This window comes from Cricetulus griseus (assembly GCF_003668045.3).
Source record: "Cricetulus griseus strain 17A/GY chromosome 1 unlocalized genomic scaffold, alternate assembly CriGri-PICRH-1.0 chr1_0, whole genome shotgun sequence".
Taxonomy (NCBI): domain Eukaryota; kingdom Metazoa; phylum Chordata; class Mammalia; order Rodentia; family Cricetidae; genus Cricetulus; species Cricetulus griseus.
This window is the reverse complement of record NW_023276806.1, coordinates 68,107,209-68,121,896: the sequence shown is the minus strand read 5'-3', so window position 1 is coordinate 68,121,896 and position 14,688 is coordinate 68,107,209. Positions and strand designations below refer to the sequence as shown.

The 14,688-nt window shown below is 35.7% G+C and overlaps 1 protein-coding gene across 5 annotated transcripts in view; it reads left to right on the top strand.

Annotated features, from left to right (window-relative positions):
- Lrba (LPS responsive beige-like anchor protein) overlaps positions 1-14,688 on the top strand; it is a 561,457-nt gene that overhangs the window by 77,746 nt on the left and 469,023 nt on the right. For all 5 annotated transcript variants that reach the window (XM_027392996.2, XM_027392995.2, XM_027392998.1 and 2 more), the window contains 8 exons: positions 1,131-1,328; positions 1,501-1,634; positions 3,876-3,984; positions 4,299-4,451; positions 9,306-9,474; positions 12,052-12,131; positions 12,732-12,794; positions 13,706-13,803. In XM_027392996.2, coding sequence (XP_027248797.1) covers positions 1,131-1,328; positions 1,501-1,634; positions 3,876-3,984; positions 4,299-4,451; positions 9,306-9,474; positions 12,052-12,131; positions 12,732-12,794; positions 13,706-13,803 — 1,004 coding nt within the window. The remainder of the gene's footprint in view (positions 1-1,130; positions 1,329-1,500; positions 1,635-3,875; positions 3,985-4,298; positions 4,452-9,305; positions 9,475-12,051; positions 12,132-12,731; positions 12,795-13,705; positions 13,804-14,688) is intronic.

Below are 14,688 nucleotides of genomic sequence, written 5' to 3'. Positions count from 1 at the left end.
CTACTTCTTCCTGAGTACTGGGATTTAAGGCTACTTTGCCCTTCATTAATTAATTTTTTTTTTCCAGAACAGGGTTTCTCTGTGTAGCCTTGGGTGTCCTAGAACTCACTCTGTAGACCAGGCTGACCTTGAACTAATAAAGATCCACCTACTTTTGCCTCCTGAGTGTTGGGAGTAAAGGCATGCACCACCACTGCCTGGCTAAAAATTTTGACTGTGTCTGAATACACCTACTTTAGTTATGTTCAGTGTTTGTGTAACTAATTTTAGAACTCATAGAGTATGCCTACATAAACTAAGACAGCTTTTATGTCATTGGGCTCTGTGATCCTATGAACTATTGTTGTCTATTCATTCTTTCTGTCTTTTTAAAAAATGATTCATTTTTTCTCATTTTATGTGCATTGATTGGTGTTTTGCTTGCATGTATGTCTGTGTGAGGGTGTTGGATCTCTTGGAACTGGAAGTTACACAGAATTATGAGCTGGTGTGTAGGCACTGGGTACTGAACCTGAGGTCTGTAGAAGAGCAGTCAATTTTCAACCCCTGAGCCATCTCTTCAACCCTGTGTATACAGTCTTTCACTGATCAAAACTTTGTTATTTGGTATATGACTGTATAAAATAGTGTTTTACACCCTTGAAGGAACATACAGATGGCAATGTAGGTAGAACAAATGAAATTGAGATTAACAAGGAAAGAGGATGTGGGAAAGTTCATAGACCAAGTGAACTTCACATACAGAACACTCTGTGAACACCATATTATATCCATATTCTTCTTGAGGGTGCATGGAATAGTCTTCAGATCAGACCACCTGGTGGGCTACAAAACATGTTGGAAAATTTCAGGAGATTGAAGTCATTGAATGTATTTTGTGACTTTGATAGAATGAGACTAGGAAATTTGGAAAATCTATAGGGGTGTGGAAATTAAACAACATGCCCTTAAACAATCAGTGAGTCAAAGCAGAAGACACAAAGGTAACTGGAAAATATCATGAGGTAAATGAAAATAAATATAAGTATCTAGTATTAATAGATTTTATATTTGGTCATTTGTATTTAGAGTTTCTTATATGGTGTGTATGTTACCTTAACTGCTTGCTTGTTTGTTTTTATAATTAACAGGGTACATTTAAATTTAAAGCAGAAAGTGACCTTTTCCTTGCTGAGCATCATAAACTTTTATTGTATGATGGCAAACTCTCTAGTGCCATTGCCTTCACATACAATCCACGGGCCACAGATGCTCAGCTGTGCCTCGAGTCATCTCCTAAGGACAATCCTTCGATTTTTGTTCATTCACCCCATGCACTCATGCTCCAGGTACTATTTCAGATATTTTAATAATATATCAAGTGGAAATATCAATGAATTATTGAGGTGTGTTTGTTAGTTTTCCACATTTTTAGTGTTCTTTAAATTTCTGTTTATTTTACTTTTAATTGCTTTAGAAAAGAAATCATTGAAACCTTTACTGTGTTTTCTCTTTTCCAAGGATGTAAAGGCAGTTTTAACACATTCCATCCAAAGTGCCATGCATTCAATTGGAGGAGTACAAGTTTTGTTTCCACTTTTTGCACAGCTGGATTATAGGCAATATTTATCTGATGAGGTTGATTTGACCATCTGGTAAGTGTTTTTTTTTTTTTTTCTTTTGATTGTTACTTTTGAGAGAGGGTTTTACTATGTAGCCCCCACCCCAGTGGCCTACAGTTCACCATGTAGTCCACCATGATCTCAAGTTTGCCATCTTTCTGCCTTAGTTCTCTGAGAGCCAGTATTATGGTGAGCATTACATACCTGTTGGCCTTTTGTTTTAATTTTATGTGACATACACATTTTATGATTATTGAACTGAATAATTTTTTTGTCATTCATTTTGTTGTCCAGTAATAATATTTTAGAGAAATTAATGTATAAACAATACTGTCAATCTCTATTAATTTTATTATTATTAATGTAATTCTGGTTTTTTATATATAATATTATATATAATACATAAAATACTATATGTTATATATATAATTTGTTTAATCTAATTTTAAAACTTTAAAGTTTTTATTTGGCAGGGATTTATTATGGGAATGAGGATTTTAATATTTTAGTTTGCTAATTATTCATTTGTATAATTAAAAATTTTAATGGTAGGCAAAGGGATTTTGTCTTTAAAGATTAGGTTGTATATTGGCAGATTTTATAGTCTGTGCTAGAGAATTATGTCTTAAATGTAGAGGCATATGGATTTTATGATAAGTTATAAAACATGAGAGCTGTCTGAATGAATGAATTTCTTGTGGCTGCATACTCCAGTGAAATTATGTATAGTACAATGATTTAAAAATTTAAATTTTTAAAAAGCTTCTTTTACATGTCAATCTCAGTTCCCTTTCCTCCCCTCCTCCCCTATCCTTACCCCTTTCTGCTCCCCAGGGAGGGTGAGGCCTTCCATGGGGGAATCTTCAAAGTTTGTCATCATTTGGAGCAGTGCCTAGACCCTCCCCAGTGTGTCATTGAGAAATTTAATTGAGCTTTCCATTCTTTTCTGAAATTCTCCTGTATGTGACTTGACATCTACTGTGATGATGAGATAATTTTATCCAGATTAATTTTAGGCAACAGAAATTATTTTTAATTTTTTTCTAAATAGGAATTGGATCTAGCATTTGCCAACTCCATCAAGTTGAATCATTTATTTGTGTGATGGGGACTTGCTGTGTTACCCAGGCTGACCTCAATCTTAAGAACCTCCTGCCTTTCATTGCTAAGTAGTTGGGATTACAGCTCTGCTCCATTGTACCTGGTTTGTTGACTGTACTTTAAAATATTTAATTAAGCTTGCTAAATTTTTGTGGCCTTCTTTGACAGGGATTAGTTTTGTCTTTCTTTCCTTTCCCCCATCTTTTCAGTATTCTCACTGGGTGTTGTAGCCACAGTTCTGTTGTGGAGGCTGAGGAACCATTGAAAGTGCGGTGACAGCTAATCCTATGTTTTTCTTTCCTTTTTGGGTGTTTCTAAATAATGTGGTTGGTAGAGAATGCTGTATCTCCTGTTCACTTTTAAAATTCAAGACTGAAGTTTCATGATTTTCCTATTGAAAGAAGGAACAAACTAGGTTTCCTTTGGTTTTGGAGATAAGGTCTCGCTCTGTGGATCAGGCAGGCTTTTAAGTCCTAGAAATTCTCCTGTCTTTGACTCTCAAGTGCTGGGATTAAAAGTATGTCTTGGCAGGACCCCTTTGGCCATTGACTCAATAAGATGTAACCCATTCCTGGCATTGGAAGTTTTATTGGTATCATAGGATACCCATTATATGGTGACTCTATTTAAATTCCTTTCATATATGTATACATTTTAGGAAGCTTCTACAGTAGTAGATTTCTATTTGGCTTTTAGTGTTAGTTGTCCCTCCTTTACTTTTGCGCCCCTGTTCCCTTCCCATTTCATCCTTTTATTCCAGTTTCTCTTTTATCTCTTTAAAACACTATTTGTTAAGCTCTTAATACTTTGAATACACATATGTCTATTACTTGTTTTCTAAGTTCATTTTTTTCTAAGCAATGCATGCTTGCCATAATGTTTCAAAATTACTATTTGTGATAAAAATACATGAAATATTAAGTGAATTTTAATCCTACAATAAGTATTTTGTTCTGAAATAATCTTGAAGATGGTTTTAGTAGAACTTGCCATTATGTGTTTCTGGTGATTGACCCCAGAATCACACATATGCCAGGTAAGCACTATTGAGCTACATTCTTGACCTGAAACAGAAATTTTGATTAAGATACATAGAAGGCTCTATATTTTGAATTTAATATTTTCTTGTGGAAGTTTTTTTTTCTCAAACCATTGCCTTTTGTCTTGTTCTAGTGCAACCTTGCTGGCTTTTATCATGGAGTTGTTGAAGAACTCAATTGCTATGCAGGAGCAGATGCTTGCTTGTAAGGGCTTTTTGGTAATAGGTTATAGCCTTGAAAAGGTAAAGTATAAAGTATTTGTTATTTTTATTATTAATTTTCAAACCATGTACTTGTTTTTCTACATGGTTAAGAAATTCTGTCGCAAGAATATTTCCTTGCCTATAGAAAATTACATAAGTTAAACTGTAGTTTTTGTTTTACCTTGCTTCTTAACCTCTCTTAAGGGAATCTGGTAGCTAGCCTCATGCCATCTTTAACTTTGAACATAGATTGTGGACAACTTCTTTTTTGGTGTTGACAGATTGTAATTTACTTACCTTCCTTTGAATTAGTAGTAGCATTTAAACTACTTTTCTACTCCCACCCCCCACAGTCTTCCAAATCCCACGTCAGCAGAGCAGTGCTTGAACTTTGCCTTGCATTTTCAAAGTATTTGAGCAATCTGCAGAATGGGATGCCCCTACTGAAACAATTGTGTGATCACATTCTTCTTAACCCTGCCATATGGATTCACACTCCAGCCAAGGTGACGTATATTAATCTGTTTACTTTCTTTGTTAAGTCTGTTGTGTTTGAGAAAAGTGACAGTTGTGAGAATTTTCTATTTTCCTTTTACATAGTCACATTCATAAGTAAGTTTTTGGTGGATAACCATTTTTGACCAAGCATACTTTTTTGCTTTTCAGGAAAATTTGCCAGTCAACATATATTTTTCTTTTGTAATGGAAATATGAGCTATGGCTTTATTTTTCTGTTAAGGTTTTGAGAGTGCCTTTGTTTGTAAAGTATAAATTGGGGCAGTTCCAGTCTGTCTTTCTTCGAATCTATAGCTCTGCTCTATTATAAATGCACATGCACACTCCAGCAAACACACACACACACACACACACACACACACACACACACACACACACACACACACACACACACAGACACACACACACACACACACACACACACACACACAGACACACACACACACAGACACACACACAGACACACACACACACACACACACAGACACACACACACACACACAGACACACAGACACAGACACACACACACACACACAGACACACAGACACACACACACACAGACAGACACACACAGACAGACAGACACACACACACACAGACACACAGACACACAGACACACACAGACACACACACACACAGACAGACACACACACACACACAGACAGACACACACAGACAGACAGACACACACACACACACAGACACACAGACACACACACACACACAGACAGACACACACACAGACACACACAGACACATACACACACACACACAGACACACAGACACAGACACACACACACACACACAGACACACAGACACACAGACACAGACACACACAGACACACACAGACACATACACACAGACACACACAGACACAGACACACACACACACACACACACACACACACACACACACTTCTCTCCTTTCCCTTCCCTCCCCTCTTCACCTCTCCCCATTTCCTTACATCTTACCCTCTTCTCTGTGTACTTCAGAGTTTCTTGGGTTTCATTTTACTACCACAGCTGAAATGCCTCCTTTTCTTGAAGGCTAATATAATGGTCTCATTTTATGTTAATTTTAATATTAAATTACAGAAAATTCTAATATGTTTTCAAATAATTTTGTAATTCTTTGACTACAAACTGGTTACTCTTATGTGAACAAATGACTTTGTTATCACAAAGTAAGTGAACAAAATCTTTAACAAACCATGAACTGTTAGTTATCCTAAAAATAATTTTAAGTATAACTTGAAATAAAGAAAGTTTATCAAGTTGTATAACTATGTTCACCTTTTTTGCAATTTTTGTTAGAAATGGTGTTATTTTAACCCTACATTCCCCTTCCCCCTCCCCCATTGCCCACTTGCTGTGTCTATCATAGCACATACTTACTCTAATTGTCAGGAAAAAATGTCTGCAGACTTTCTTTCTGGGGTCATAATATCTTATTTTCAGCTGGTCTTTTCAATGGCAAAAAGAAACACAGCTGCCAACTCTGATTGCCATTTGGAAATAATCAGAGGAGGCAGCTGGAGGTTGTAGCTTTTTATCTCCAGGTTAAATTTGACCTCTTTCTCTTTCATGACCCTCAGTCTTATTTCTTTTCAAAGATTGTTTCAAGTTACTTTAAAAATCTTTTACTAGACTCTTGTGAGTGTGTGTGTGTGTGTTTTTTTTTTCCCCTGGTCTTACTAGCCAGCGTATTTGTAAGGCTTTGTGCTTCTTTTGAAGTTGTCAGAAAGTGTCTTATTACATACCTAGTTGTAGAGGAATGACTTTTGCTTTAAATTTAATCACATGACTTCTTCATGTTCCTAATATTATCACATTTTATTTCTTTCTTCAAACTTTTAAATAAATTTCCTTAGTTTCTGTTTAGAATTTACAATTAACTTGATATCAAATTAACATTTTCTGTTGGCTGGCTGCTTGGCATATTCATAAGGAATTTTATTTGCTCCTAGTTTATCATAAGCACAATTATAGCAAAAGTAAGATCCAGATAGTTTGACTGGCAGGTCATGTAGATTGCAGGGTGAGAGAAAGCTTTTTTAAAGAGCACAATATAGTGCATAAAACTAGGCTTACAGAGAGCATGTGAGCTTCATTAGAGTCATAGTAAATCCTCCTTTAGTTCCTGAAGTTGGAGTTGTAGATGTATGGATTAACCTTTGCTTTTGGAAAGGGAACCAAGAGCTCCTTATAGTTTCATTTATGTTAGACCTGCTCAGAAGTGATCTTAAAATGGCCCTGAAGAAACTACCAATTTTCTTGTCTGCAGTGGTCTTTTGTTTACTCCAAAAGTATTTGTGGAATGATGACTTCATTCTGTGCAGTATGGGAAGAGTGGTGAACAAGACTGGCCTGATTCTTGTACTCATGGATTTTAGACAAGAGTGAGAAAGTTAATTGCTGCATAGGTGTGATTTGATTGTATGATGAGTGGATGAGGGAAGGAAGGTTTGTTTCTAATTAGCATAGAGGTCTTTACATACATTTTTCCTTGCCATGATTTTGGTGGTGGTGGGGCAGTGGGTAGGGGATGTTTTGAGACAGGGTTTCTCTGTGTAGCCCAGGCAGTCCTGGAATTTGCTTGGTAGACCAGGCTGGCTTTAGACTCAGAGAGATCTGCCTGCCTCTGCCTCCCCAGTGCTGGGATTAAAGGCGTGCGCCACCATCCCTGGCTGATATCATTCTTAATATTATTTGATTTTACAAACTTTTTTGTTTATCTAATTTATTATTTTATTTAAGAAATCTTGAGTGTTTTGTTGTTGATTTTGATACAGGGTCTACTTCTGTATGTCTTGGCTGGTCTGGAACTCACTTTGTAGCCTCTTGATCCTCTTGCCCTTGTCTCCCAAGTTCTTGGGTTATGGGTGTGCATCACCAAAGGCTTCCTATATGTTCCTAACATGCCATCTCATTAGATACTTTCTTAGTCTTTCATACTTTCTTAGTTTTCCATTATTTTCAGAGTGAAGTAATCTTATAGCTTGCTTAAAGCCTTCCTGCCAACTCTAGATTTTGTAATTCATAAATTCATATGTCCTCAGTAGATCAGCAGGTACTATAAGGATTCATTAGAACAGTGGTTACCAGTCGTGGCTGCTGGCAGAATCAGTTGAGGAAAGATTTAAAGATTTAAAAACAAAAATGTAAAGCAGAGTCCTACTCTATTCACTGCAGATTTTGATTTCATTACTATGGGGTATTACTAAGGCTTCCTAATTTTTAAACAAGAATGTTTTCCAGATCTTTTAATGCATGGGTAGGTTTGGAAAATGATTGCCCCAGATCTGTGATACCATTTTTTCAGCTACCATTTTTCTTGTTTGAAATTTCTTTTCCTTCTGTCTGCCTGCTCTACTGCTTGTCTTCAAAGCTTTCCTTCATGCTTTTTGATTAATGAGGCTTCCTTACAGATTCACTTTATCTCATCATAGCTTCTCTGGCTCTGAAGTCACCATGTTCAATAGCCTGTGCCACTTCATCATGTTTTGCTTCATGACCTTTTGTTGTTGTGTCCTTAAGGTGCTGGTGATTGAACCCAGTTCTTTTTTGCATGTTGTGCAAGTACTCTACTACTGAGCTGTCCCCAGCCCTGCCATGACCTTCTGTGTCTCAGGGTCTGCTTTTATGGCTTGAATTTTTGTGCAATTTTCATCTCCTTATCAGTATTTTAGCATGAAGGATGGCATATGAGTCATTATAATCCATAATAACAGTACTATGTATATAGGTACATGTAAATATTTCTGACCTGAAATAAAGTGCTTAAGAAGTTGAAGTATGTTATAGGAAGTATTGTATTGCTTTAGTGACAGATAGGTTGTGGCTACTCATTTTAAATAACAGCAATAAATGTATCAGAAATGTTATCACACAGCAAGTAAGCTGAAATCTCAGAATAGTTTTGATTTTCTAAGCTGCAGTTGTTTTTTAAACACCAGTTTTAGCTGGTTCAGCATCACTGTTGTTTTTAACACATACTACTCTAATCGGATTACTTAAATCTTAAGGTTGGTCATTTATAGGGCATCTAAGAGATAGGTAACTAATACTTGCCTGCTTAGAGAAATTCCCAAGCACAGGGTTGCAAATGCCCCTGGGCAATGGTGGCGCACACCTTTAATCCCAGCACTCGGGAGGCAGGGGCAGGCGGATCTCTGTGAGTTCAAGACCAGCGTGAGTGCCAGGATAGACTCCAAAGCTACACAGAGAAACCCTGTCTCGAACCCCCCCCAAAATGCAAATGCCTAGTGTGGAAGAAGGTAATATAAATGTTCGGTTGCTAACTCATGGAAGTAATTTAGTCCAAGGAGAGATAACAGAAAGCATCTATGTGTACAAAACAAGTATATGAGGCTAGACATGGTGACATATACTATTAATTCTAAAATTCCAGGACCCCAGAGACAGAGGCAGGTGAATCTTGTGAGTTTGAGGCCAGCCTGGTCTACTATTGAGCTCCAGTCCAGCCAGGGCTATATAGTGAGACCCTGTTACAAATAAACAAATGAGCAAACCCACTGACCCAGAAAAACACACAAAATCAAGCAATTTCTTAAAGCATACACATGCTAAAGAAATATTGATGGCTGTTAAATGGGGATAAAAGAATTTTTTACATGTGATAATATGGTAAAAATGGACGTATTTTGGGGTATTTACTGTATAAGAACTATGTGTGTGTGCTTGTGTATTTTGATATCTGATATGATGTCATCAAGCTCAGCGTCTTTTTGGACTAAATGTAGTCCAAATATATCAATAGCCTGTGGGACAGTTGCCAATGAGCTTTTCTGACTGTTTTCTTCATTTTGGGTTTGTAGGTTCAGTTGATGCTCTATACTTACCTGTCCACTGAATTCATTGGTACAGTCAATATATATAATACCATTCGGAGAGTTGGAACTGTGCTGCTCATCATGCACACACTGAAGTACTACTACTGGGCAGTGAATCCGCAGGACCGAAGTGGTATTACCCCTAAAGGATTAGGTATAACTCCACTGTCTGAATGTTATATTGTATACATGGTAAATCAGGATATAAAGGGAACCAGCAATATACTCATTTTACATTTTATTTTATGTGTATGAGTGTTTTGCCTGCACATATGTCTGTTCACCATGTGTGTGCCTGGTGCTTTCAGAAGCCAGAAGAAGGTATCAGGTCCCTTAGAACTGGAGAGGAAGGTTATGAGCTGCTGTGTAGGTGCTGGAAATCAAAGCTGTGTCCTGTGGAAGAGCAACCAGTGCTTTTAACCTTTTCTACAACCCTTCATTATAGCAAACTTTTATTAGTTTGTTATAAATTGCTATTGCCAATATTGTGTTACTGTTGGGGAAGAGCACTACTTCATTGTTTGGGAAGCAAACAGTGCTACTGGAAAAAACAAATTAATTGTTTACTGGTATTGGTGCTGAGATAATCATAGTGAGAGTCATTGAAAATGGTGCTTTGGGGAGATGGAGATTTCATAGAAATGTAGGAGGTATCTGTTTCTAATAAGGATATAATGGAATTCTAAAATTTCAGTAATTGTTTTCTTTCATAATCAGGACAAGTGCTGCAAGGGTAATATTCTCTAAGCATGTGGAAAGTTCATGGAAGAGGTCAAAGTAAAACTTTTTAAGTTTTGTAAAACCTACTTCAAACTGGCTTGTGTTGAAAGAGCTAATCAGGTGATACAAAGTGTCAGGCTCAGGTGCAACTTGTGCAGGTGTTTGGAAAATGTCAGAAAATGCTCAGAACACACATTTGTCTCTCCACATGTCTAGTTCTTCTGTGTCAGATGTTTTTAGGAGTTCCCTCCCTTGGTAGTAGCAAGCAGCAAGTCTTCAGTTTGAGTAATCATAACCGTGAAGCCAGCAAAAGAGTGTCTTCCCTGTATCAAAGCTTCTTTTGATCTCTGTATTCATTGGCTTGGATGGGTCCTATGCCTATGCCTGTGGCAGTTATTGTGCTGATGGATCATACTTGGAGGTGCCTCCACCTCCCTAGACCCATAGTCTGAAATGAGGGTGTGTTCTGTTCTTTGATAGCATTTAAATACTGTTGCTTTAACTTAGAAGTAAATTCTTAGGAGCCAGAGAACCATGTATTTTCATTATTGTCAAAGTCTTTGACTGTTCAGTGACTGTTCAGTGACTGATAAAGATAGGTTTTGTCATTTTATGTTACCTTATGTAGCCTTTAAAGTAAGCTCTTAATTCTCTGAGAAAAAAATGCATCTACAGCTGATAATACTGCAAGGATGAAAACCATGTGATGTGTTTAGGTTGGCAAGCATGTGGCACTTGCATATCTAGGCCAGAACTTCCTGATGGAGATTTCATGGTGGTGTAGGAATTTCACATACTTGTTGATTGCTAGTTTCATGTCTTGATCTTCATTTTATAAGTAAATAGTGACTTCAGGAAGTCTCACAGGTCAATGAAGGAAGCTGGACAAATTTTGTGGTTCTCGTCTGTTTAGCTTGTTATTTGTCTAGGAATTATCATGTGGAACACATTTGACACAATTTTCTTCTTATTTTAATTGATCTGTTCAAGGTCATGGTGGTCTTGTGCTTTGGTGGTCTGGGCACTAGCTGTAAATAGTGATTACTGAGGAAACTGTTGAATTTATGAGGCAAACAGGTCCCTAACTTGAGGTCTTAGAACAATAGTTATTTGGTTTCAGAAGTTTTGTACTTTGGAATTAGATGCTGGAGACATGAAAATTGACTTAATGTGAGCCATGTGTGACCAAGGACTTTCCCAACTACTGGAGATGTCAGAGGTAGTCAGCATAATGTTTCCTTCTTCATTCGTAGGCTTGTGTGGTATAGAGTGTAAAAGGGACAGCAGGAGAAAAAGTCGTTTCACACCCAGTTCACATAATAACATTTTACTATTCAAAGTTTAGATTTTTCTGTACTTTAAAAATGTTTGGTATCTTCATAACAAGCTCAGAACAAAATATAAATACTATTGTCATTAGAGTTTTCACCTTATATTTATTTGAAATCCTTTCACTTCTTTGAAGTATGAACTTTCAAAAATTATTTTTTTGCCAACGTTTTACATTTATACACTGTATTGTGATCATAATCACTCCCTCCACTTTTGCCCACTCTGTTCTTCCCAGCTAGGCCCTCTCCTACTTTCATGCTCTTTGTATGCAGGAGTCCAGAAGCTGTGTCATATCTAGCAGACACTATAACCTATTTGTGCTTTTAGAGATTGTATATACAGCTGAATATAAGAGTGAATGCTAGCCTTTCAACAGGTAAAAAACAGAAGGCCATTCTTTAGAAGATTGGCTGTGTATGTGTGTGTGTGTGTGTGTGTCTTGAGGCAGTGTCTCACTATGCAGTCCTGGCTGGCTTAGAACTCAATCTGTAGACAAGGCTGGCCTCAAACTCAGAGATCTACTTGCTTCTGTTTCTGAGTGCTGGGTTTAAAGGCTTGTACCACTATTCTTAGTTCTTACTTTTTTTTTTAAACAAATGGAAAAGCTCTTGGAAATGAAAGCATTGTATTTTAGTTAGCCTTGAGATCTTTGAAATACTAATTGTGTGTATCTTTAAAGATGGACCAAGACCCAATCAGAAAGAAATACTTTCTCTGAGAGCATTCTTACTGATGTTCATTAAGCAATTAGTGATGAAGGTAAGTATGTTTCTTCCCCTGTTTCATGCTACATGTTGTAGCTGATAATTTCACATAAAATATGGTCTCTGTTTGTTTATTCTCTGCCAGTAAAATATGACAGAAACTTTGCTGAGAGATGTTTCTTTCATCCTCTGGTTTTCATTCTTGTTCCTCTTGGGTATACATAAATCACTACAGAATTGGAGATTGGCTCTTTAATATATGTTATATAAATTTCCATGAGAGCTCAAGAGTATTCATTTTTTTTTCAGTTGGCAGACACTTAGAGTCCCTGTTTAACACTAGGTACTGTTTTTTGCTTATGAGGTGCTCAGATTACTGGCTTGTGCAGTATATATTTTCACCATTTTATTCCTTATTTTTTTTTGCTGTGGTACCTTATTAGTGTCACATTAGATTTTGGAAAGAGACCTATCTCTTGATTTCTATATAGTTTTCAGACTGTATGTTTTTTGTGAGTTTTTTCAAAACTTTATTTTAAATCTAGATTTTTGTGTTAGTAGCTGGTGAACTCGACTAATCTACATGTGTGGCTTCTGATTTTAAAAATGATTTTTTTGTGTATAAGGCTAAGATAAGTGTATTATTTTTCTGAAGGACTCTGGAGTAAAGGAAGATGAGCTACAGGCAATTCTTAATTACCTACTGACTATGCATGAGGTAATACTTGAATTTCTGATTTGGGAATTTTATTTTTTTAAAGCTGCATTAGGATGTTTTTTAAAAGTAAATTAAGGAAATCTTTACTAATTATATCACTGTCATGGAGAATAAATCTCTAGATGTTAATGAATCCTCATTTTAGTGTTTTTTATTGTCATAATATGGCTCTGAGAAGCATCATGAAAGACTTTAAGAAGTTGCTAAAATTGGATTATATTTAGTGAATAAAGTACACTAAAGCATATTTTTAGGAACTAGTGTAACAAAAAGAAAATTAGACTTGAAAATGATTGGATTTAAAAGTCATAGCATTCTTCTTTTTGAGTTTTACATGCTTAGATATTTGTTAAACAAGTCACATTTGTAGTAGAATTTAAAATTGCTTAGTTGGAAATGGTTCAGATTTTATCTTTTATCTATCTTTAATTTTAAAACTATCTATTTATTTCATGTGTATATTTTGCTGATATGTATATCAATGCATCCTGTGTGTGCCTGTTTACTGTGATAGCCAAAAGAGGGCATTAGACCCCCGGGTACTGGTTGTGAGCTACAGCTTGGGTGACAACAACAAAAACCAATTCATTAAGTCAGATACACTGTTTCTATAGAATATGCTGTAGGAGTATTGTGTTATAGTATAATATAAAAGCTATTTTATCTCTCTGATTAAGAAAACTCTCTATTTTCTGGTATATACTTTGAGCTGTGTATTTAAAGTATAATTATTAGTAAATACCTTACTTATAATTAAAATATTTAAAGAACATCATTTGTTCAAAACTGGTATATTGTAGATTTGCCTACTTATTTATTTAAAGTAGAAATTTATATTTTTTTCAGAAGTATTCAGTATTCAAAGAGTTGATTTTTCTTCATTTTATTCTTAATTTTTTAAAATATTGTAGGACGACAATCTAATGGATGTTTTACAGTTGCTTGTTGCATTAATGGCAGAGCATCCTAATTCCATGGTTCCTGCTTTTGACCAAAGGAATGGGCTACGGTAAGAGCATATTAGAGAGTTCTAATTATATTTAATATACTTTGGAAATACTAGATTCTTAAATATGAGATGTATTATTTGATTCTAGGTTATAAAAAGAGTTTATAGCAGGAAATAATATTTCTAGACTCATTAAAATCAAGATATTTCATAATTTTTTTGTGAATGAGTCTTAAGTTATAAAGGTTATTATCTATTCTTATTTATTTATTTATTTATTTATTTATTTTTGTTTTTGAGACAGGGTTTCTCTGTATTGTTTTGGAGTCTGTCCTGGAATTTGCTCTGTAGACCAGGGTGGCCTCAAACTCACAGAGATCTGCCTGCCTCTGCCTCCAGAGTGCTGGGATTAAAGGCATGCGCTACCACCGCCCAGCTGAAAATGTTTTCAAAAATTAGAATTCTATGATTACTTAAAAATTAACACAGGGCCATATAACTCATATAACTCTGTGAGTTCAAGACCAGCCTGGTCTATAAGAGGTAGTTCCAGGATAGCCTGCAAAACCACAGAGAAACCCTGTTTCGAAAAACCAAAGGAAAAAAATTCTAATTTTTTGTCTTTGTTATAAATGTTTATGTAGAAAAGAAAGTTATAATAAAGCATTTGAATTTTCCTTTGGTGTTCTTTTAAGATTATATTAGTATTTTTGAGACTTTATTATGAAATTCATCTTTTTAGTGGTGGTTTTAAGTCTGTTTTACTTTGGCATTATTTCATTTAATTTAAAAATTTTATTATTTTAAAAATTGTTTTTTGTTTCATTATATATTTTATTATTTAACATTTCTTTGACATTTTCAAACATGTATAAAATACATTTTAATTATTCTTCCTTCCCATTTCTGTCAATCTCCCCTTCTCTCTAAAAATCCTGTTTTCAT